This window comes from Strigops habroptila, chromosome 4 (assembly GCF_004027225.2).
Source record: "Strigops habroptila isolate Jane chromosome 4, bStrHab1.2.pri, whole genome shotgun sequence".
Classification (NCBI taxonomy): Eukaryota; Metazoa; Chordata; class Aves; order Psittaciformes; family Psittacidae; genus Strigops; species Strigops habroptila.
In genome coordinates this window covers 56,762,998-56,788,962 of record NC_046358.1, presented here as the reverse complement: position 1 = coordinate 56,788,962, position 25,965 = coordinate 56,762,998, and the positions used below count along the sequence as shown (strand labels likewise).

The 25,965-nt window shown below is 35.4% G+C and overlaps 1 protein-coding gene across 9 annotated transcripts in view; it reads left to right on the top strand.

The window, feature by feature from the left end:
- Positions 1-25,965, top strand: part of IRAG1 (inositol 1,4,5-triphosphate receptor associated 1) — a 67,971-nt gene that overhangs the window by 21,633 nt on the left and 20,373 nt on the right. For 5 of the 9 annotated variants that reach the window (XM_030483988.1, XM_030483989.1, XM_030483991.1 and 2 more), the window contains exons 2-10: positions 6,010-6,196; positions 10,882-10,982; positions 13,881-13,951; positions 17,408-17,581; positions 18,573-18,650; positions 19,077-19,126; positions 19,580-19,621; positions 20,748-21,335; positions 23,617-23,695. In XM_030483988.1, coding sequence (XP_030339848.1) covers positions 6,128-6,196; positions 10,882-10,982; positions 13,881-13,951; positions 17,408-17,581; positions 18,573-18,650; positions 19,077-19,126; positions 19,580-19,621; positions 20,748-21,335; positions 23,617-23,695 — 1,252 coding nt within the window. In that variant the 5' untranslated portion in view covers positions 6,010-6,127. Of the gene's footprint in view, positions 1-5,184; positions 5,272-5,851; positions 6,197-10,881; positions 10,983-13,880; positions 13,952-17,407; positions 17,582-18,572; positions 18,651-19,076; positions 19,127-19,579; positions 19,622-20,747; positions 21,336-23,616; positions 23,696-25,965 lie in introns of those variants that run through there. The other 4 variants (XM_030483992.1, XM_030483994.1, XM_030483990.1 and 1 more) reach the window with 4 other exon arrangements.

Genomic DNA, 25,965 nt, shown 5'->3' with positions numbered 1-25,965 from the left:
GAACCAGCATAATTTATAAAAGTTTGATTCATGAAATATGAACTCCTAATTGCCCCAGAAAAAAAGTGGAACCAGGAAACTTTCAGGCTGTCAAAAATGCACTTACCTTAAAAGAAAAGAAGTGGTATTGTTTTCCACGTCTTTATTGTGAGGGTGCTGAGGCACCGGCACAGGTTGCCCAGAGAAGCTGTGGATGCCTGGACCCTGGAAGTGTCCAAGGCCACGTTGGACAGGGTTTAGAGCAACCTGGTTTAGTGGAAGGTGTCCCTGACCATGGGAGGGGGGCTGGAACTAGACGATCTTTAAGGTCCCTTCCAATCCAAACCATTCTATGATTTTACTTTGTATAGTTGTATGTATGCAACTCAGATCATTATGGTTATCACAGAGAAGCCTTTTATTAGTCCTGGGGCTATGACTGTGTGTTTTGGTAAACTGACTGAAGCAGCATCTTAATATCTTGCAAACTTAAATATCTAATATGAGAAACCACTCTCAAATTAGATGCAGTAGGGAACAGTTTTTTCTGTGTTGCAGACAATAAAGAGTCTTGCAATTTCCATGTAGTAGTATCTCTTGTCACATAGGCCATGAATGTAAATGAGTCAGATTTAGTCGTGGTTTGGTTTTTTGGGTTTTTTGTTGTTTGGTTTTTTTTTTCTTTTCCAGTGACTGTGTATCTATTATATCAAAATTTTGAGGTCCTACTGCAAAATATTGAAGGTTTTCTATTAAGATATTCTGGATCTGTTTGTTTGTTTTGTTGTGGTGTTGTAGTTTTAGATTTTTTTGAGGTAGCTAATGAATGCCAACAAATTTTTTTTGTTTGTTTATCTTAAATTCTATCACTGTGCTTTGTGTTTGAAAAATTATTCTGTGGTACAGACATAAGAAAGACACCCTGGTTTGCTCATGCTTGGTTTGGGTGAAGTAAGTTTAGTGGTTCTTCTTAAGTTCTTTTAAGTTCTTTCTTCAAAGCTGCAAAACTTAATTCCAAATATGATGTGAATTCCATATGCTTTTACAGCTATACAAAAGGAGTGCAAAAAGATACCTTTTTAATACAGTAATGTTTTACAGGCACTTTGCAGGACAACAAAGAAAAAAGTTATAAAAAGTCAGCTCAGAGTTGCACAGTTCAGCTGTGTTCATGAGTATGCAACTCCCATTGTTGACAAATGAGAGTTGCTTTACTTGACCAGGGGCAGTATGAGGTCAAGAAATATTAATAAAATGCTTTCTTGTTTATTTCTGCTTTTTTTTATACATCCTTGTTGTGATGTGACAGAGCATTTGAGGTCAACTGCCAGGCTATCAGTGGGTATATGGAGTAAAGCACCTTTATCTAAGCTTTTGCTAACGTGGTGCTTGGTGGTGACTCAGGGAGGGTAAGTTAGCTGATTATACTTAGCTTTCTCTACTATGGTAAAATGAGTTGCAGAGAGAACACACTGAAAGCCAAGGGCCTCTAAATACTTTTCCCTTTTATGGAATAGAGCTCACAGATCACCATTTCCTGGAGATTGTACTCTAAGCCTACACAGTGGTAAAAGAAAGTTCTCTGTATTCACTGATCTATATCTGACTATGTATTTGAGCTCAGGGGATCATTTTTTTCCTAACTATTTTAAGCAGTAAGTTTACAATAACAGAGCAAAACATTAAAAAGCACTTCATCCTCTTTTCTTTCTTTTTCTTACTTTTTTTCTTTACATTGTCTCATTTTAGTGTGGGAATAAGCAGAATTTGGTGAATAGGATAGGTGATTCGTTGTTTGGGGTTTTTTAATCTCATTTTGTAGGTACATAAGGCTCATGCACACTAAGGTTGTAGATCTTTGCCCACATCCACTCTTCTTGTGACATGTGAGTTAATCTCTACAAGTATTTAATTTTAAAAGGTAATTTTGAAGCTCTTGCAATTTCTAAAAGACTGGAATTTGGGGGCGGGAATCATTTGATCTACACTCAAATGATAAAACACTACAGTAATCTCATGACATCCTTTGGTAGGTTAGAGGTAGGCCAGGCAGTGTTTGATCAATGCCTAACAAAAGAAATAACAGTATCTTGAAATTGTCTTAGTGACTAGATGCTAACATGTGCTTATGCACCTTGACTGTTTTTAAAGTGCAGATGTATTATTTTTATTTATCCTTTCAGTATCTTCAGGGACAGTAATTACAGTTGTTTCCGTTGGTTTCTCACTGCATTGCATATATTGTTAACATATCATTTCCTTCTTTAACTGAAACGTGTATGCTTGCAGAAGGGAGATAAAGCTGGCAAAGCTAATGGTAGCATGAGTCCAAAGGCTATTCAGCTGGCAGATGAGCCAGGCTTAGAACCAGGATGGTCATGCTCTTTGCACTTTGGTTCAGGGTTCAGTGAGGCTGTAAGCTGCATTTGTAGATAGAGGTGCGAATTTCTTTAGGTTCAAAGGCTGTACTCCCTAATGCTCTACCGAAGAAGTAAAAAATGCACCTTCCAGGAAATAAATTTTCCAAGGATATTTCTTTCTTTTCTTCCCACATTTGTGAGATGCAGATAAGCTTCTCTAATTCTTGCTAGAGTGTTCTCATGAAGCCCCCTTTTTCTATGTTTCAACTCTCACTGACATTTACTGTGGCTATTTTCATTGCCCAATCAAATAGTCATAAGGTCACTTCAGCAGTGATGGAAGAAGAACATTTATTCACTAGTATCTTAAGGTTCTATCATTTCTAAACATTCACCTTTCCTACTAGCATCAGAAGGCAGTAATTGATACGGAAAATAGCAAAACTCCTTGCATGGAAAATGGCAGAACTTGCACAGCATGGAGCAAGAAGGTGGCTTCATTGATTATCTCCATTTGCATTTACAAGATGTGATGTTTGTTCTGGTTAAGCTCCATAAAGTCTTTAAGGGATCTGGACTACTGATTTTAAGAACACTGCACAGTTTAAAAATAAACTTTAAGATTGAAAAATAATAATTCAGGAGTTATAAATCATATAGCTTATGAATTGAACAATGCCCTTATATATTTTGCTGAGATACCGATAAGTAGTAACTCTTACTTTGGCACCACAGAGGACTGCAGCAGTGCAGTCAGCATGTGCAAAGGCAGAATGTGTTTTACGAAGCCTCAGAATATGAATAACTGTATGCAAGCTTTTCGCTGCTCCAGTAGAGTCCTCAGCACTGGGGTTATCTGGAGAGATGCTAGGAGAAAATGGAAAGTCAGAAGAAGAAATTTTCCTACTGACCAGCACCACAAATATATGGAGCTTTTTCCTAGTTGCAAGATAGCTCTGTAAGGAAATCAGAGTAAGGTTCTAATTGTGTCAGAGACGGACTGAGCTCCATCCACTCCAAATCTGGGGCTTGTTAAGGTGGCGTAAATTCATCTTTCTACCCTCCATTCTCCCTTGGCTGTACTTTCTGTGCTGCATCTCTAAGACAACACAGCTCGGGATTTGTCCCTTTCTATTCTTAGACAAGCCTGCTGATTCCTTTCTTTTTCTTTTAAAGCTTTTTTGTTTTGCTTTTGAAATGTGAAAAATGACCTGAAACAAGATGAGCTATTAAAAGAGCTATTATAGCTGTTTCTTGTTTCTTTTCTTTTTTTCTCTCTTTTTTTTTTTTTTTAAAGTTTGGTGTATACTAGGAACTCAGCTAAGACTAGGAATAAACCGCCTTGATGCAATAGCTTATTCAGCTCCACATACGACTGCAAATACTCATTGGCCATGACTTGAAACAATCCTGATTTTTCAATCAGGCCCAGCATTCATTAAGACTATCAGAACCATTACAAATTCATAAGGCAAACACTAAAAGGGATTAGATAAACAGCCAAATTTCTATCTTCCCTTTTTTGTTTTTGTTTGAATTTAAGTTCTTGTAAACTCAGAAATCATGTAGGATGCCAGGATTTTGTTACAGAGATGAAAAGCAAGTCCATATCACTTTTTTTAGCTACCTTGCTTCTATCTCATCTTCATGTGTTGTTAATAATTGGTGACTGTTGTTTGATACAAAAGTACTTAACTGTGGAAACACACAGATGTTTAATGCTACTACTATCTGCCTAATCTCCATGGGTTTATTGAAATCCATGTCATTTATCATTAATGTCTGGTTTCCATCGTATTAGGAACTTTAAAGATATTTCACCTTAAAAAACATTTTAAAATCTTTTTATTCATCTAAAGCTTCCTGTACTCTTATTATGAAGAGATGGGTAAAATCATGATACAAACACGAGCTTCCACTTATTGCAGTAGAGCTAGAAATTCACCCATAAATGGTTCAAAATGTCTACAAAAGCTTGAAACATGCTGTTCCTACAGTGTATACTGCTCTGAAAAAGATTATGCTCACTGTTCAAAACTAATTTTATATCCTGGTCTTCACAATGATGTCATATATGCTACATCTTTTCCACAATCTTTATCAAAGAACTTCAATGAAATAATTTTTTTTTCCTGAACACACTAATACTTGTGTAGAGAGTATTTTTACAGTCTATTAGTTCTACACTAAATTTCATGCAAGATGGCCCTGTATTCCTCTCTAGTAAAAAAGAAAATTCAGTTTCTAATATAATGTGAGATAAATCTAATAAAAGCATGGGTCTTAGCTGCTTCTGTAGTCCAAAGTTTTCACGCATTCTGTAGGTTTTACAACACCAAATTTTTTCTGTGAAAGCTGAGGTGAGGAACTTGTCACTACTGAGGCTGGTTTAGTATTTCCTGTGAATGGGTTTGTGTCTCTTTTTTTTGTTGTTGTTTTATTGGTTTTTAAATCAATGTAAGTATTTTGACAGTTTTGTCAGCTTCAATAAACTGACATGTTCCTGAATACATTCTGAATGCATTTCTTTGACCTTCCCTGAAATTGGAAGGAAAACTCTAGAAGGTTAATCTTGCAATGCTGCTAAGTGCCTTGAACTTCATATCATCTCTCCATCTTAACCTCCTTGTTCCATCTGTCTTGATTTCCAAAAAAGTAAAAGAATTGAGATGAGATTAGTAATCCAGATTTGGGAGAAGAGAACATGTTTTGGAGGTTGAACTCCTTGGCATACTATTAAAGTTGTTATATTATTGTTTCAGTGTATAGCTCCATTCTGTACACAGCTATGAATTAACTGTAAAGGGAATATAGTTAGCTCTTACTAGTCCAGACAGAAACTGTGTACGAGGTTGTCTCTCATAACAGCGTCTTCTGTTACCTGTAGGCACCACCAAGGAGTCGATTATGAGAGCTGTTCCTTAACTAGCCGGTAGGTGTCATAGTAAGTCTTGTAATACATAACACTGTAGCTGTAAGGATTAGTACTTAAAATTTCTCATCGCAGACTACTTTACAGGCTTTAATGCTAACAATATCCTTGTGAAGGCAGTAGTTCCCATAGGTAGTAATAACAAGAATCTTCTCAGATAGTGGGCAGTGATTTTTTTTTTTTTTTTTTTTTTTTTCTTTTTCTTATTTCTATTTGGGCATTACATCCTTTTTGCTTCGGAAATGTCTGGCACAGTGTTGTCTTACGCAAATGCATGCCAAGTCTTTGCACAATTCACCTAGGCCTTGCTCTTGCTTAAAGGAAGGGTGCCACCATCTGAGTTTCTAGTTTTACTCTTTTCTTTTAGATCTGAGCTCATGCTCTGTAGCATTAGGATTTCGCTGGTTACTAAAAGGCATATTATGGATATCTGGGATGCTATTTCCCTCTTCAAGATTTTTTAGAGGTAATTTAGTCAGAGACAAAACAGTCATAGTAACAAAAAAAAGAATAATCTGTAAAATAGAGGAAAGAGATGGAAATAGTGTCAAAATGGAAGGTTATCCATTTTGAATGTTTTTACAAAGTTATACTTGACCTTGAAAGCTTCAGTTAATAAAACACAAGATAGCATTTTTAATTTTAAACTTTAATACTGTTTGTTATTGTAAAGTGATCTCAATGTTAGCAAATAAAGTTTTAAACAGATTTTATTTGTATTTTTGGCATCTCACACAGCCTGCAGATCACGAGGCCTCAGCACTAATGCCTTCAGGCTGACTTGAACCAAATATTCTCAGCGGTGCATGCTCCTGTTAGTCCACCTTGCAGTTACACGTGCTTCACACTGCCCACCATGCCAACCTTACCTGAAGACAAGGGACAATCAAAAGAGGCACAACACAACATTTCTCCTACAGCCAAAGTAAGCACTCTTACAAAGGTGTTTTCTGACACTTCTTGGAAACCTGAGGTTGAAACCTCTCTGTGTGTATTTAGGTATACGTAAAATAAAATCTAATCATTGCTGCGTATTAGTATGTTTTGATTAATTGATGAAGCTATGAATGACCTTTCAGTTGATATTCTTAGAATTCTTCAAATATTTTATAGACTGAGGAATGTGAACTGAAGTTGCTCAAGCATTTGTTTATCAATTTGATCTGGAGGCTTATGTGGCTGGCTGTTCTGAACCAGTTATATCAAAGCTGTCCAAAAATGTCCTTTGTGATGTTATTACAGAAAACTTAAACCTCTGAGAAAAGAACTTAGACTTGTACTTCACAGTAGTCTTGAAACATCTAGTGTTGCCTTTAGAGATTTAGAAGATGCGATGCAATTCATGTGTGTGTGAAAGATGGGAATCTGCTTTTTGGTTTGTAGTCTTTCTCTGTGCTTTATTTGCCACAGCAGTAGCTGAACATACACTGGAACTATACAGAGAGCAGGTGGGTGCTCCCCAGATTTTGCTACTAAAATTTGTGGCATCTGCATGTTTTTACATGTTTTATTTGCAGATAAAAAAAAAACAAAGACAAAACCAAAAACCAACAATAAAACATTATTGTTCTCCCTTTTGAATAATTCATGCCACTGCTAAAAAGTAATTTTGTGTTCTAATAAAGTGAGACATTTTTTTAATTGTTAGATTAGGTGAAGTAAAGAACCTTGCCGTGATTACAAAATCACTGGTTGTCCAGATCTTCCTGTTTTATGCAAACCGGTATAAGGAAAGAGAGGATTTATAATCTGGCACATCCTCAATTCAAAGTGTATGACTGTCACTGGGTTTGAGGACACTATATTCTATACTTTAGGTGAAAACATCCGCTACTTTAACATTGTTGGAAAATATTGTCAGCAGTGAGCCCTACACTGATTTGTCATGCATTCCATCTAAATTGCACATTGTGCTGAGTATTAGTTTCCTGGCTTCAGATAAACACCCCAGATAGGTGCAAGTTAATCAGACTATTAGCTGAGAACATATATTAGGTCAAGAAGATTTTCAGATTTTTTTTCTCTCTCCTCTCCCTTTTTTTTTTTAACTTACCCATGTGAGGAGTATTTTAGTAGAACAGACTTGCTGGGTCAGATATACCCAAAGAGAAAAAAATGTGAAAAGCTAGCAGACATCAGTGAATCTAAGCCTGAGTGTGCTTGTCAAATGGGAGACATGAAAAATTCCAACCACCTAATCTAAAAAAATACATGTATATATTAATACATTATGCAAGCCTTTTAGAGATAGGTCTTAAATGAACTATGATAATGTGATAGTTCATGAATCAGTTAACTGTGCAAAATGCTTCTTTTTAGATAAATTGGGGTTTTTAGGCGCAAAGTAACAGTGAAGGGATTTTAACCAACACACTGTTCATGAGCCTACTTAAAGATTGCAACTAGTCAATACTGTGAAGAATTTGATCTTGTTCATACCTGTTATCACTCTTGGGTCTTGCTGCAGTCCAAGTTGTACAGTTTTACTATATAATAAGGAAAATAGTTTATCATTGTGCGATAAGGACTTGCAAGCAAGGAGAGGTCGTCAGAAGGAACTTGCAACTGGTGAACTTGTTTTCTGCATTAAACAAAACTTTTCAAGTCTGGAATCTTGTCTTATCTAAAGTGATGTCTTGTGTCTAACAATTTCCTCATTCTATTTCAGGAGATACTTCCCCACCTTTTCCCTGCATGCACAAATGCATACACATTCACAAAACAGTTCTGAGAAAAAGAAAATGAACCTTACATCACATGTAGTTTCTTGTTTACTTCAAGTATCTTTTACATGATGGGAAGATCTAAAATTAAGGTTATTTAAAACCCCATCTCATTTAAAAGACTGCTTTCTGAGATATATAATTTTTCTGAGGCCTTTCAAATAAGTGCCTGTTTCAGGCCAAATTTGTTCTGAAATTCAGTTGAGACCTTTAATTAATTTCTCAGCGTATGGCCAGCTGGCAGAGGGTTGGTTTTTTTAATTTTAATTTTTTTTCCTCAGTGCTTTAAAGAACTGAGGTGATGTTACAGTAAAGCTTTCTCATCTGACTGGCCTGGCAGGGTAGCTCTTTCAGCAGAGATTTATTTTTTTTCTCCACCATTACTGTTCAAATCCTGCCAAATTTCGATGGATTATAAAACACCTAAAAATGCATAAATGCATTTTCTGTATGCTTAATGAGGGCTTGGTAGAGCTTAACAGCTGGAATGTCTGCAGATCCTACCCAGCCTGGGTAGCCCTGAGCCTCTTGGATCTTCTATGGGCCATACTGCTTTTGCCATCCTCTCAGCCCTGCAAAAGCCTCCCTGAAGGACTAGATGCCATATGGTCGTCCTTATAGAGCATGTGGATCAGTTCCCACCTAAGCCATAGAAGTGGAGTCAGTTTTACCCTACATTTTCATGCAGGGGCTTGGAACAAAAAGGAAGCGAAGACTTGGTAGCAGGCAGTCAGTGAGAGGGTGATGGAAAACTTCTGTATTAGCTTTGTACAACTCTAAGCTGTGAGACAGCTTAAGCTTCCTGCTAAAGCTTCTCTTCCAAGATCTACATATAGCAGCCTGAGTACTCTTCAGAGTATAAAGATTTCGTTTGATTCAAGCCAGCTGGCCCTGCAAAGAGCTTCATGCTCTGGCTCTTCCTGCCCCTCTCCTATACAAATGTATGGTAGGTTTGGACAGTGGGAGGCATGTGTCTCTACCTAGAAGCTGAACTGCTGTAGCTGTTGACCGAGGTTAATAATGTATTCTACCTGACCTGAACTAGCCTTGAGTACAGCAATTTTCTTGTTCTGTTTTTTTTTTTCTTTTTAATAAGATGTTTTTAGAGTCCTAAAATGGACTCGAGTGGCTTTAAAGCTGATGTTACATCATTCAAAAGCTTTTGCTCGTTGGCAGTCATGAGATTAGTATCAACAATGTGCATGTGTACTCAGCTGCTTTGCCCTACAAGCAGGGCAGTCACCTGAATTTTTGTCATTGACTGTTAGGCAAAATACATTGTTACTTAGTAACATTTTCAATAATATTACTAAAGATTGCTTTCAAACTATTATACAGTGTCAGCTGTGCACTTGAATCGCATATCATGCTTTTACATTCTAACATTTCCAATATTACAAGGATGTTCACCTTTAACTTAAATCTTCATATTATTTTCTTGGCATATTTCCCATTGTTCTCTCCTGTGACTGATAATGTGGACTTGCCAAGGAACGTCATATGAAAATTATGAGCATAAAAGTGGAGCTGTCCAAGCCAAAGCATATTTTATTGCCTTTGAGAGGAAGAAGGGTTATGTTATATACTTCAATATTATACCATTTTCAAAATGCTTCTCTAGTTCTTTGAATTGATCAGAAAATTATTTCAACAAGAATAAAATGCAGCACTGGGAGAGGTGGTGAAAGGAGTTCTATTGTATTGTATCTGATAGATATTAGCAGTCACATAATCATTAGTTTTCTGCGTGTATGTAATTCCATTTCAATTTCTAGGCTTGGCTACTTGTTCATTGTGACAGATCTTATGACTATGCTAATTTCTCCACATGACAGTAGATGACTGAAATATTCATTGGTGGCTTTTGTTTCAAATAATTGAAATGATTTAATTTTTTCTGTTCTAAAATGTTAACTTATTAAACTGTGAGCCATTTTACATGCTTCATTCTGTAAATGCCTAAAGTAGTGCTTTTATAACAGCTTTATTACCTGCCTATTTAATATTACTAACATAAACGTTAGTCTGAATTCATTACGCTTGTGTCAACTTCTAGTAGGTAAACATCCTTAAAAGGAGTATGCAGAATAGAAAAACAAATGTCCTATCAATAAAAACAAAATTAACAGTTGAATGTAATTGGCTTTTTGCCATGGATAGCAAACACACTCTTTTAGAAAATCAGAAGCATCACTTCCTTGAGAAGTGGTTCATTCCCCAGGCCTGTCAGTGTTTGAGAGGCATTTGAACAAGGCCCTTAATACCATACGTTAACATTTGGTTAGCCCTGAAGTGGTTAGGAAGTTTGGACTAGATGGTCATGGTCAGTCCTTCCAACTGAAAATATTCTGTTCTGTAATCTAATCCAAGGCCCACTGAAGTAAAAATTTCTTATGAGACTTTGGGATGCTATTGCAAGAAAAACTGAGATTCAAATAATTAAATAAAATAAAATACTTGTATATACAAGTGCCTACCAGGAGCAATTAGTACTGGAGAATTTAGAAGTTATTCTTTAAATTTTACAAGTTAATTGATGGCAGTCCCCTGGCACTTTTGAGAATCTTTCCCTCCAGCTATAAATACTCACGCTACTATGATATGTTCTACTCATCTCACAATTGTACTCCAAAATAAAAATTGCAGCTCCTAACAGGTGCCTACCCTTTCTGCATGATTTTATGTGAATCACTTTTCAACTTCTTGACTAACTGTAAACACCAGCTTGTTTCTGTAGCCTTTCAACAGTACAGGTTGATTTTATTAAATTTTTAAATTTTTTTTGTATGAATCTGAATGTAGTACCTGTGGTAGAAGTAATATTTTTTGACTACGTATTTTAGATTTCTCTTTAACTGCATTTTTATATTTGTCACAAACCATCCAGGACACTACTGTTGAAGGGACAGCATGCAGTACACCTTCTATTGTTCTTCCAGAGAATGCTGTAACATCAGACGTGGAAATTGATAAAAATCTGGTTAACAGGTACTACGTGATGCGTTACTGAAGTATGCATAAATCGTACAGTAATTCCAGGAGTTGCATTTCTAAAATATTCTTTAAAATGTATATTCTATTAAAACATTATTGCTGTATCTCTATTTGTAATTTGATCATAGTGTCTTTGCATTTTGATGATTTTTTTTTTGATGCAGGGAAGGGGGGAGGGGGCAGGAATATTATTGATACTAGAAGAGTAGAGTTTCATATAATACTAAGCCTGCCAACCTGACTCAGTGTACTTCAAATTTACATGAACTTTCCTATCTTTCAGAATAGCATAATTTGAAAATAAAGCAAAAATTTAAATTAAATTTTTGCATAATTTGGACCAGAAGCTGTAACTTTTGAAGTCCATCCTCCTGCTAGCAAATAAAATATGGCCTGATGAGGGGAAAATTGTTTGGTCGAATCCTTTTGTAGACATACAGTGGTGTGCATGTGCACTACAATCCTACACCTACTACAGGGATGACTGACAGTTTGATTCCTTATGTTCTGTGCATGGTAATGCACAATACTGTCCTTCTGTCCATTTTAACCTTTACTTAGATCCAGCCAATGAGCAACTGGGACCAAAAAAAGTACAACTGAGCATTTTTATGTTTCCTGAAGTATTCTCCACCATGGAAATCTTTCAATCCAGTAGCTAAATCGTAATTCTGGTCTACTAATCATATAGGTACACTGGTAGTGCTGCCTTTACTCATATAAACATTTCCACTGAACCAATATGATCTTTGTAGACTGATAGAGATTTAGGCAATTAATCATTATAAGACTTTAAAAAATTACTGCTTTTTAAGTACCGAAGATGTTAAGTTCCTCAAGGTATGGTCAGCCATCAGTGTTGACTCTCACAAATGAGTATATCTTACATACAGAGCCTGTGTTGTCTGGTTCCTTCTTGGATTAAGGAACTAGCTGTGTTACCATTGTATGACAATATTATAAGTATCATACTGAAAAATAGACATTGTAGCAATCATATTTGCTATCTGTTGAAATTTTTTTGTCTATTGAAAGGAAAATGCAGCAACAAACTGCTATTTGCTGTGTTATTCTTAAAAACAATGTTTGCATGATCTACTAAAGTTTGTTTTAATGAAGAAGGAATGGTTTCGGCAAAAGATAAACTTGCAATGTATTACAGTTTGTATAATAAGGCTTATTTTTGAGGGCAGAAAATTTCTAAGGAAGGCTTATGATCATAAAGTGCAATTTTTACAAACAGTTTTTGCAAGTATTTTGTTTATTTTTTATACTTGGCATTTTATAGTTTTATGAACTGCTGAAAATCTTCTTCTTTTGACAGGTTTAGCATATTACATACGTCTTTCAGAATAAACTTACCTTCCAGTCAGTCTTGTGCGTATTATCTTGGTATTGACTTAAAACACATACTGTTTTATATAACTTAAGGTGATGCTGGTGAAGCTGCTGTTATTGTATATTATTATAGAATCATAGAATAATTTGGGTTGGAAGGGAACTTCTAAGTTCATCTAGTCCAACCCCCCTGCAATGAGCAGAGATGTCTTCAACTAGATCAGGTTGGCTAGAACTCCATCCAGCCTGACTGTGAAGGTAGTCTGACATTGCCGACTAACTTCATTTCATAGGATGATATTCTGGGATATTAGAGTATCATGATATTATTAGCCAGCATCTTTAAATTTCTTTTCTAAAGCCAGTTGAGATTGTTCAGTTCTTTTAAAGTCCTGAGTTAAAAGCATTGGAAATTGAGTTACTGGACTATTTTTTTGATTTTCTATCTAAAAAACAGGTGCAACAACTGTAGGCTTCTTTTCCAGCTCTCTTCTTTCCCTTCCTCCCTTGTATCTGTTTTGGTGAAGCTGCAAAAAAAACTTCTGCAGCACCTGGAAACTGGGATAGCACCACATTCCTGATCTTGTGAAAGAAAATAGGTATCAGCTGCAGATTCAGGAAGATAATGTTTCTAACCTAGACTGCTGGACAACTTAAATGTCTAGCTTGAATATTATAGTACAGTAAGTTTTGAAGCAGATATTTAAGCCTGTTCAGGCAGACAGGGCAAGAATACCACCTTGAGGTTAAGCATACGTGAAAGTAAGCTGTTGAATGGAAATAGTAATTCTGTTCGAAGTTTAAAACTTCAATTAAATTTTGAGTTGCTTTAAAATTATTTTCAGTCTTCTGATAAAGCATACTTCTTTACTGGGATTCTTGATTTGTTGACCTGTCATTAGACTTAAAATATGGGGGAAAACTGATCAGAAAGTATTGATCATAAATCTATACTATAATTTCTTTGTATTTTTAAAGTGTACTACAGAAAATGTCAAGATTATTTAAGAGTCAGAGTTACAGTGCAGCCATTTAAAAGCAGCATTATTCGCTGGATCAGCATTTAATTTTCTGCAGTCATTTGAGACCTTCACCTCATCTAGAAAGTTCCTAGATTGCTATGTAGAAATGTCAATGTAGGAGCCAAAGAAGTTCTCGCAGTCATAAAACTTAGTTTAGGAAGCACTAAAAATTTACAAAGACTTTTTTTTTTTTTTTTTTTTTGGCAATGTACCATATTTACATGAGTTTTAAGTCATGATAATGAACTAAAGAGATGTCGTTTTTCTGAGAAATCAAAATTTCACAGTGTATGAGGTTATCAGAACTCCTTTGTGAGAGCAATTTCTAGAATTATTTTCCTTCTTTTTGCAATCTTTCTCCATTTTCCAGTTGTTTGGATATGAGAGGAATTACAATAAATTCTTTTAGTTTTAATATTTTTTAATCAAAGAAAAGTGCTTTCTTTTTAATGATACTTTTTTTTTATAGAGAAGTAGAATGTGTTTTGGTGGCATACTCCCATAATTTTTGTTTGTTCATTTTTCTCTCTAGGCCTCGTAGTCCTCATAGGAGACATTCTAACCGTGCCACTAGGAATCCAACAAGTTCATTGACTTCTGTTGGTAAGAAGTAATTCATTTAAGCTAGGATGTTTTCTCAGAAATTGTGATGTGCAAGAAAGGCCTAAATACAGAGTCTGACTGTATTGACTACAGCCTTTTTCCTAAATATAGAGTCTGACTGTATTGACTACAGCCTTTTCCATACTAACTGTAATGCATACACAGGGAGGGAATACTGCTAGCATGTTGAGTTGCGATAATGAGTTTATGATCTATAGCGGACTGCATGCAGACAGAACCAGGGAAATATGCATATTGTTAGTTTCATGAAGTTGTTAGGTTAGTGTGTTAGCTGAACATTTTTAGAAGGCTGGAGATACTCATACTTAAAATTCTTTTTGTATGCAAAACACTGTTTAGTAATACTGATTTTGTTATTTTTGAACAACTGGAATTTTATTAGCGAGGACCTTAAAAGACAGTTAAGTCTCCAGTTCTTTAGTTTGGATTAAGCTTCAAATGAAAACAAGCTATACAGGGAAAAATTTTCTTCATTTCTTCTAATTAGACTTTCTAATTAGTCTCTTACATTGTATTTAGTTCTATTAGTTTTCTGGTAGCTACCTGTGGAGTAAATTGTTATTCAAGGGGACTAATGTTGTGGATGCAGATTTGTGAGTACTACAAACTGAGATAAATGCTAATCCTGTTAAGTCAGTGACAGAGCTCCCATCAGTTCTTAGTCTTGGTATGTTTGCATTTGGAGTGTTACTTGTCTCCATTTATGTATTTAATGTAAAGTAGAAGTTGAATAGAGTTGATTGATTGATAGAATGTTTATTCTATCACATGTAAAGGATGAAGGAATAAGGATATGAGAGCTCCTACCAAAACAGGATGGACAGGAGGGGAAATCAGAAATACAGAATAAATTTTTAAAATTCTTTTCATCTTTCCAACAATGTTACTTTCTCCCAGCCATTAATCTGATTTGAGCCATTATCATTGCTGTATGCTGTATGTATGAAGAACTTTTCACTCACTATAGAGTCAAGCGTTAGAACAGTCTGCCCAGACAGGTTTTGCATCTCAATCCCTAGAGGTTTTTCAAGACCAGATTGTCTTGAAAGACCAGCAACCTGGTCTGATTGCACCAGTCATTCTGCTTTGAACAGGTTGGACTAGATGACCTCCACTAATCCTTTCCAACCTGAATTACTCTATTATTTCAAGATGTTGCTTTTCAAAGTTAGGCATTTTCTAATTGAACCTTCTCAGAGGAAGTCTGACTTGCCTGAAAGAAACGTAATTTCATGGGCATGTATAACATCATAAACTTGTAGACCTGAAATAATCAATAAGCGATAGTTTGAACACTTGTCATTTGTAAGCAGGTGCTGAGGTGGGACACAGGAGGAGAAATTAGAGGGAATTTAATGGGGAAAAGAGAAAATGGCAGCAAAGGGGGAGGGAAATAGAAGTGGTGAAGGGGCAGAAGGCAAGGCAAACATAAAAAGGGAAACGAGTATAGTGAGGAAAACTTACCTGTTTAAGGAGGATTGAAATTACCATGCCTTGCAGCTTTCCTCTTTTGGTGGCCCAAGGAAAGTGGCAAAAACAAGCATCTCCTGTAATACATACACTACTACTACGTACATACACTTTGTTAATCTGAAGGTCAAAATCCTTCTGCCCCTCCTCACAATTCCATATAAAACAGAACTGACCAGTCTCTTAAATTTTGAACACACAAATCTTAGTGTAAAAGAAGACAGATATTTCATTACCAATAGATTGCTTTAGGAATATCCTGTGTATGGGCATGCTTTTTGACAGTCTTGAAATTTAAATAAATTTATGAAAGTTAAAAGCAACTCCTAAAACAAAATAAAACAACCCAACAAACACCCCCCTCTCCAAAACAAAACCCCTTGACTTTTTGCTGCTTTCTTATGTCCTTAGCTTTTCTGAAGACCGATTGTTCTGTAATCAGTCTTGTCAAATTAAAAAATATTTTTCTCATATTACCTGATGACTTCCCACCCCCTCACCCAAGCTGTTCTTTAGTAATTTCTTCGTATTGCAAAACAGTGTTAGAAATTCCCTCCTCCCTAATAGAGGCATCTGGCTGGGCACAGACAGTCACAACTGATCTTACTTTTTTTTTTCACAAAGCTGTTGTTAGTGTGATCAAGTTGTTATTAATACCAGATAAGTGTTCACACAATACAGTCATTTATTCACGTATATAGTTCACAGATTTTCTCATAGTTACCTGAGAATAAACATCTGACTTGCAGTCTGTTGTTGATGCTAGTGTGTGCCAGTGGCCTTGGACAGATTGAGCAGACTCTTGGTCATCTATTTATCAGTTCTAGCAGATCCAACACACTTGTTAGTCTGTAGGGTTCATCAACCCCTGAAAAACCTGCACATGCTACCTTGTCATCATATATGTTTCCTTTCTTTGGCCTGTTGGTTTTGGATAACTATTTCTCCATATAAGCCTAGATGCTTATGGAACTCATTCATTCCAGTTCACACAGAAAGGGCCTTTCTGCTAATAGGCTACATTCTTTGCTTAATTGTAGCCTGGAGAATTGTAAAAATTAGTGCTCTAATTTAGTGCTTTCAACCAATTTGGAAGGCAGGAATTAGTGGGTTCTTTTTACAACTAAATAAAAATTGTTTAGAAAACAATGTATTAATCTAATGGTCTAAGTGTAATGTAGTGGCTTTCAGTTTGTGGTCCATGTGTTCTCCTGGATCACATATCTAAAACATCAACGTAAATGGACATGAGGAAAAGCAGTCTCTAACAATGTCTTCTTTAAGCGCTGGATATTCTAACGGGATTTGCAATTTCTTTGGAAAATTCTTGCATGTCCCCCGCATGGTAAAGATTGATTTGCTTTTTGAGATAGCTTTACAGTTCTCATGCTTTAGCTATTCAGCTTCTGCCTGCAGCTTTGCCAGATGCAGCCTTACTGTTGCTGCTTCCATTTCTGGGAAAAGCTCTTCTATCTGCATAGAATAAATCTTTGTACTTTCAAACTCTTCACTTTATTTTATAGATTATTTGATGGCATCACCTCTGTGTTAAAACTAGTGTGCATAAATCTTTGCCAGGTGAGTTTGTAGGACCTCAGCCTTAAAAAACGACATACAAAATCCATGCAAAACCTGGGTCTATGGCAGAAATGCTGTGACTGCTAGTTGAGATGAATCTAATGCACTTTTACTGATAAATTAGAAAAACTTTATCAGGGACAAAAAGTTTGTTGGGGGAAAAGCCAGTTTCACATATCGGAGCATCTTCAATCATAGTGACTTAATCTTAGTGGGTTACCTGTGTTTTTTGAGGACTTGCTCTAAACTTGAGAATATAAAAATATTAGAAACAGGCAGACAAGTTTTTGTGAAATGCAAGGTCAAAGCTATGTAGACTTATTTCATAGTTGTTACTCCAAATGCCACAATGTATCACAATGTTCTCATTCTGATGTTTCAATCCAGACAACAGCGGTCATGTGATTGACCTGGTAAATGATCAGTTACCAGATGTAAAAATATCAGAGGAAGACAAAAAGAAGAACCTTGAATTACTAGAAGAAGCAAAGAAAGTGAGCGAGAGGTTTCTCATGCGCAGGGGCAGAAAGTCAAGAAGCAGCCTTCCTGAGTCACCCACAGGTAGATGCAGATTCTGAAAACAAGATCTCATGTTTTACTTTAGAGATTTCCAAAGGCACAAACAAGCATCTCCTGTAATACGTACACTGCTACTACGTACATACACTTTGTTAATTTGAAGGTCAAAATCCTTCTGCCCCTCCTCACAATTCCATATAAAACAGAACTGACCAATCTCTATATTCAGATGTAACAGTGGAAGATCGTGTTAAGTTTTTAAGTGCCCAAATGACATACTGCAGACACTGTAATGGGAAAACATGAAGTATTTCTGTTGAAATGTGAAAAATGGTCACAAGTTCTTGTTTGTGAAGATTTTCTTCCTGAAGTTCCTATTGCATATAAAATTAAATTTAAATGGCAAGATTCATACTGCTGAAAAATACTTTTCCCCCAGACATAATCACACAAACTTTTATTCTGAGCATAGTCATAAACTAAGGTAAATGGACCAGATCCTCCTTTAAAAACAGCAGAATAAAATGTTTTGTTCTAGAATGTTAATTCAAATTATTTTTCCCCTCATAAGAAGTGCTTGAAAACTAGGAGAAAATGCCATTTTATCATGGAGCAGGACTTTCATTTAGCTTTGAAATACCATTTCAAAACAAAGTTCTGTCTTAAAATCGCTTGACACTTTCTGGAGAAAAAAAAAAAAAAGAAATAAGCTTTTTAAAATTAAATATCTCTCTTTTTTTTTTCCTAAATTTCTTGTGAATCCTACTCTTGTGTACTTCTCTTGAGAACTTCACTCAGAAAAGTGAGGAGAATAAGGATTCTGTGTACCAACAGAATTGTACTTGTGTATGGCAAGTATACGAGATAAACTCTACTCAATTAAAATGACTTGTCAGGTTCTGGACAAACACATGACTGATGTCAATGAGATTTATGTTTTAATCTTATCTGAATTTTGAAAATTCAGAAACTAGAAGCTTGGAAAGTAAAATTACCTTGTTTTGTTTTTGGTTTTGTCTTTGTTTTAATGAAGCAGTTTCCCCTACACTTAGTCCTAAAGTTTCACCAGAAGCATCTCGGAGCAACTCTCTCACTCTTCCAGTTTCATCAGGTAAAATGATCTATGCAGGCTCAAACTTTAACTTATAAAAGCTCACAAAAAATATATTTTTAAATATTCCTTGAGAAGTCAAAATCGGTAGATTCAAGCATCTCCTGAATATGACAAAGCTCATGAATGCCCACATATATGTTTTTACATAAATATTTTATTGTATTATATTTTACTCCTGTGGTGCTGCTAGATTACATGTTCTATTTTATAATTCTTTTCAATAATGGAGTTTTGAGAAGCTTTAATGATCTTTCACTTACTATCTTTTAGATATTTTTTTCCCCTTTTGAATAGTATTTTCCACGCTTAAATTTTTTCTTAATATATTATGTGGAACTGTGTGTCTATGTGTTTGATAATGCTGTAGTAGTAAAAATTTTGAGCAAATTAGGATGTGCCCTAAGTATGTGTGTGTCTCTCTAGGGTCTGATGGATGCACAACCATTAGTGTCGAGTCAGTATGTCCAGGGCAGGTAAGAAAGAGCTGAATAGTCTGTACAGTAACCTGGTTATTACAGTACTATATTACACTATGCTGTCCTGCTAGTCCCTGAGGAAAATGGGAGGGTATGAATACCATTTTATATACCAAGATTGTATTACTAGTATGGTTTTTTTCTGCAGAGTGAGTGACTAATAAATGTTTACTCTAAAGACAAAAATCCATGAGGTAACAAGCACAGAAGGATCATAGAGATCTTTTAACTGTAGAAGATGGAAAAAGATCCAATATAACCCTAATCCATGGAAAAAACTAATCCCTAAAATTACTTCATAAATAAATAAATAAATACTTCATAAATAAATGTGACAAGTGTCAAAGTTAAAAGATTCAAAGTTAATCAATTAATATCTATATCTAATATTTGCAGCATAGATGTGAAAGATAACCTCATAAGGCAACTTTTTTCTTTCTGTTTTTCTAGAATAACAGAACTGTGAAAGAAGATGACAGGCAAACTGCAGAGGTAAGTGTTTCACATTGTTTTCTACGAAATTCACCTGTTTGTCTTAGCATATACGATTTATTTATGTGGCTAAGAAGGCTAAAAGACTGTTTGCTGAGTGAAAAGAAAAATGATGCTGCTCATTTGCACTTGAAAATGTAGCAGAGAACAGTGGACTTAAGTAAGCCTTTACATCCTATCATGCATTTTGCTTTAGCTCAATTAAAATCAACATACTAAGTAACTTTAGAAGTAAGTTAAAACTACCTACTGTAGCTGCTTTGGTTTATGCTGGTGTTTCAGACATTCATCCTTTTCCTTTGATTCAGTGGAAGAGGTTATTGTACCTCATATTCTGCACCACTGATGGGATATTACTGCTCCACAGAACTACTGGTGGAGCAATTTATATGAATGTTTCCTAATTTGTTTTAGGTAATATCAGATGGCACTTTAAAGAGATTTTGCCATGAGTGGCTTAGGTAATACTTACGAAAAATAGTGTGGCAGCAGAATTTTGGAGCAGTAACTATAAAGGATGGGAGAGCAGCAACATATCCAAGGCAGAGACCACAGTTAGATTTTATGTTGGTTGCCTGAAATTGCTCACACAGGTCCCCTTAGGCAAAATACAGATTCTGTACCAAAGTAGCCAAGGTATAGGCAAACATTCTTTTGCCAGTTCTCCTGTAGAGATTGCAGCCAAATTATAACCCGTGGTACTGCACACAAAGAAAAGATAAATGACAATAGTGTACAAGTCAATGTTTTTTTTCCCTTGGGAGGTAAGGGACTAACAGAAAACAATCAAAGGAAAGTAACAGTGCTATAAGATACAGGGTTAAAGGTGTGTGCTCAGACAGCCTTATGTTAAAATGAAGAGAGACTTGGCTATATGAATATTGCTATATTGCTGTAATGGACTCTAGGATAGGAGGAGGTTCTCTCAAAAGTTCAGAGAAGAGATTCCCAATTCAGTGTTCTGTCAAGTGCATTTTAAAAATTGTTTCTCTCAGCAGCAGCACATGTTTAAAAGCTAATGTCACTGAAAAAGTAATGGCTTTTTACAGTGAAATTCTGTCCTTGGGCAGAGAAAAGAGAAATTTGCACTTGTTTCTCTGTTTTATGTGTGTCCCTCTACTTTCAGAATGCTGCAAAAGGACTAATTGATCGAAGGCAGAATGATCAAAGAAAGATTTCTCAGGGAAGGTTGATTCCTCGTTCTGCTGGTTTTGAAAACTCCAAAGAGAAGCTCTCAGAACAAAAAGAAAACTTCGATCCATGTAAACACATGGATACCTTACCTAAATGCTCCCCTTCAGGTGGTGATGGTGGCAGAATGTCTCTTAATACTTGCATGAATGTTTGTGAAAATGAATTTGGAAAATCGTTCCTCAAGAAAGCAAAAGAAAATGATATTCCTTTAAGAATGCATCTACCAGGATCAGGAAATATAGACTCAAAGCTAAAAATTCATGTTCAAGAAATGAGAGACCATAAAGTTTCATTTAAACCAGAATTTAAACTGTGTGGACTGCGTCCTCCTCTACTACGGGCTGTATCATGGGATAGCTTGGAGCCTGGACAGAAAGATAAAACACCCTTAAAATTACCATCTGAAGAAGATAAAAGCTTTGTTGTTGGTAACAAATCCAGCAATCAGTTAAAAGCATTCAAAGACCTTCAAATCCAAGTTCAACCAGTTCGAATGCAGAAATTGACAAAGCTCAGAGAGGTGAGTCCCAATCATCAGTCATATCCTGTTTTAAAGTTATTTTCCTATTTTACTAAACTTTCGATTTGCTTAGCATTATTTTTATCATTGCAAGAAACATACAGTAATGTAATGGGAAACAGTTTTAGCAAAATTAATACAGAATTGTATCATGTTTTTACTTTGCAACTTTAGTAAATTGTAACCTGTAGCTAAATTCCATGGAATTGTTCCATTTCTTAGTTGTCTTTAAATACGCATCACCTGCATTGTGATATTGTCGACGTGCACATATATGTGCACATATATATGCACATGCATGTGCATATGCTCTTCCACATGCAGGTTTTGGCCCCCAGAAGAAAAAAATATAGTATTGGTGTCAATAAAGCAGTAATTGCTTTCATTGTGACAGAAAGGTGAGTCTAAACCACAATACATCTCATATTTGCATCGTCTACATGACCTATAAACAAGAAATAGTTGATTAACAATCATGTCATTTGTAAAATGTACTTGGGACTAAAGTGATCTATTTTGATTTCAAAAGAGTATTTTAGATCTGAAAAATTTTTCCTTCCTTAAGATGTAACGGCATTCTTTTTAGAAGTGTCTCTTATGCTCTTTTACTTCCTTTGTTTGCCTGTAATATGCTTTTTCTGATCCTTCACAATTGTTCTCCAATTCACAGGCTCCCACAGTATACTGAGTAATTGACAGTTTCTGTATGAGTGGGATGAGACCTGTGTATGAGCAGAAATCTTTTAACTGAAGTTTGGAGACAGTTACTCTGCTCTTGTTTAAGTGCTTACAAAGTCTCTGCGTATCATAAACTATTTGTAAACTTTCTTTGGATTTAAAAATCACTTCCTTTTTTCAGCTGAGTGGTTTTGAGTCCTTTATTGGTTGGTATTCTCCCTTCTAAGGGCAGCAGTCCTGTATTTCAAGAATACTAGCTTTTGCAATAGCATTACATTTGCAAGTCTCGGGACACGAAATTGTTTTGGTATGATTTTTTGCTTATTGGAACATTCTCAGAAAATGTCTCAGTGTCCAGGGTTGTAAAACTGGGCGTCTGAGAGCAAGGGCAGGTGAAGATTGGCCAGGCTTACTGTTCCTAATTCTTACATCGTGCAAATGTGTCTGAAGGGTAGACTTGGACTGCGAAATCTATAAAGTAATTCATTGTTAAAAAATGTCTAAATGATTGGTAAAAATTAAGAATTAAACCCTAATAATTAACCAGTGTATTGAAAAAAGTAGAAATGAAATGATAACCCACCATCATAAAGCAACCACCATATGTATAGCAAAAATTACTTTGAAAGGGGAAAAAAAATTGTAGTAGTTACTTTACTTAACAACCTAATAAGACTATTTTCTTTGACTTCCAGTAGTTAATACTTTAAGATGAACATAAGGCTGACAGGTGAGGACCTCAAATTCTGTACTTTGGTTAATTCATTCCCAGTGTATTGCTTGGAAATGATAGCTTAGTTGTTCATGTTTTCCTATTTATATCACACACATATTCTTAGCATAAGTGTACTGGAAGTCTTGATTATAGAGATACTTGAGCCATATAATTTTGAAAGTCCTAGAAGGTGTTAAGCACAAATAATATTTAGAATCAGAAAAATAATACATTATACATGATTCTGGTTAGGTGAGATTTGAACTCTGTCTTTGGTAGGAATTGCCTACTTATTAGCAAAAGCAGGTGTTTGTGTATTTTAAACATATTTGAGAATATTAAAGTAGAAAATCAGAAGATGAGTACACTCTTCTTTACCTGTAAGGAATAGAAGCAGGATACAGTAACAGTGAAGTATTAGCGTGCAGCTGTAGCATACCAAGCTTCAGTGCGAATAAATTCTGAGTGAGTCAAAGTTCTAAAGTCTTATATATCTGGTTTTCTCAAATCTTTCTCCTTTCTAGGATACTTAATTATTGCTGTGGCTATATCTGAAATTGCTTTTTTTGCTGTTATTTACTAAAACTCTCATTTACCAAAACTCTGATTTTCTCCTTGAGTAAGGGGCACCTGTTGCACATCTCTGTCTGCATGACCAGGAATTTTTCTAAAGAACGCATGTATGAAATTTGAAATATGTAATATTTAAGGTACTGTGTTGGTGAATGTATGTGTCCATGCAAGGTAGCATGTGACTATAACAATATAAATATCCTCATTCTGTTTATTAACTGAAATAAATGTTATATTTAGTGTTCACATGGCAGGGATATTTAAATTGAGATTTCTAGTAAAGTTACTTAGAAATGTTACTGTTTTTCTTAACAGGAGCATATTTTGATGAGAAATCAAAATTTAGTTGGACTTAAACTTCCTGAGCTTAGTGAAGCTGCTGAACAGGAAAAAGGTGCAGTATCATAAAAGCTGGAATGAGTGTCTGTTATACACTGATTTTTATAACTGACTAATATGGAAGAAAAAAAAAAGCATTTTTCTTCAGTTGCAATAATTGTGCAATGAAGCAGTCATGGAGAAGGGTAGTAAATGATGAATAAGAGAGACTAGTAGTAGAAGTACCTGAATTTCTTGATGATCTGAGGCAAGAAGATACTGTAGGTATTGTTACAACCAAATTAAAAGATGCATGTGTGGAACAGAGTCTAACTTGTATTTGATAGACGGAGGACTGTCTCAAGTTTCAGCCACATTCTCAAAAAAGTTTCAGCAGTGATGGATTCAATGGGTGTGACCTCTGCAAGATATTCTGGCCATAAAGGGGAATTTGATCCATGAAAGAATAAGTAAGAGATGGAATGCTTTATTCCTGCTTTATTATTCTACTATATGTGTGGCAAATATTGAAATGGCATGTCCACTTTTGGTCCACAGCTCTGCATCAATGTGGATAGGCAAGAGTAAGGCCAGAGAGGAGACATAAATGTGATTGAACGATTGCAAAAATACACCTTGCAATAAATGGGAGTAGGGGTTTTTTTAGCTCAATTAGTATGATTTTTAATAAGAAAAAGGCCAAAACCTCTACACATAAATGAGGAAACAGAAATCTGGAACCAGATGTTTTTTCAAATCTAACACAAGCAAATGAGATTTGATGCCTGTATGCTGCATCTGAAAAGATTCAGAATAGAAATAAAGAGCAAAGATATAATCCTGAGGACAATTCAACAACTGGAAGAACTAAATAGCAGTAGGTTTGAGTGATCAGTTGAAAATATTTAAACCAAACCTGTATGTTTGTTTGGAAGTAGTTAAGTCAGAACTAAACTACTTCTGTGTTCAGAGTGTTTCTAAGGCCATGTTAAATGAAATGGAGATGATTAATATGAAAGGAGCTGAACCCAATTATCCAAGATATGATCCAAAGACAATTTCCATTTTTCCTAATACTGTTCATTTTGCTAATTCATAGATATGCTTTGGGGCTGTTTCATAAGGCCTTAGAGTTTCTGTCACACAGGGAGAAGACAGAGATATTCCATTTCATGTTATCTCTGGAAACAGACTCATCTTGAGTCTGAATGAAACAATATTAAAAGAGACTTCTTGTCTTCTTCCCATATTTAGTAATTATATCTTTGAATTCTTAGGTATGGTAATATTATTCCTGTCACTATGCTAATTTATCGTTTCCCAGAAATTATTTAGCAGGCTGTGTTTAAATGTAAACCAGGTGCCACTTTACCAGCCTGTTACATAATTTTGGCAGATTTGAAACTTTTGAGGAAACTGTTATGAAAAGCTAAGCATTATTTTATCCAGCTTTTCAACCAAGATCTCATGAGCCTCACAAGCTTTTTTAAAGTCTAGTAACTTATCTAAATGATAGCCAGAACATTAAGAGTCAACTCCTTTTCCTTGGTGGGAAAATTAAGTGAGGGGTCAAATCCTTAGTTCATTTGTTAGGGAGACTTACTTGCTTACATTGTCATAAAAGCCACCTTGTAATTTTTAACTGGAGTAGTAATTTTGCTTAAACAATAGGAAATAGCCAGATACTTCATTATTACTACTATGAATCAAATATACTGGCTCCATCATGTTTTGCTCTCAATGCCAAGTTATTGTGATCATCTGAGTAAACACGACTTTTCATCTACAGAAGTTTAGATAAGTGGGATATATTAGATGTGGAGACATTTTGGTGTCAGGCTGGCTTTTTATGGGGACAGACGTGACTGTTCTTAAGTAAATACTGAATTTTTTACGCATGGAACTAAAATGCAGCTAGAAAGAATCTCCCATTCTTTTCTGTCTTTCTTTTTAACACTCTCCACATTTATAAAACTTGAACTTTGTCACACAATTTGTTTTGCAAATTTAAGAATCTTTCTGTTATGCGAAACATCAAAAGAGCTGTACAAAGATACCTTCCCAAGCCTGAGATTCAGACTGAGAAACCTGACTTTCCTATTGGAGAGTCCTTCACTAAGTTCTGGCAAGACAGAAGAACGTAAGGAATTACTATATATGAAATTAAATAAAATTTAAAAAAAATTAAGTACCATGAATTAAAAAAACCCCCCAAAATGTATTAGCTGTATCTTGGTCCTCCTGAAAGTGACAGAAGTAGAAAATGTAATTATAACTTTTATATCCTGTTTCAGTGAACATGCACTGCAAACAAATACATGTTGTGGATTCATCACTGTAAACTGT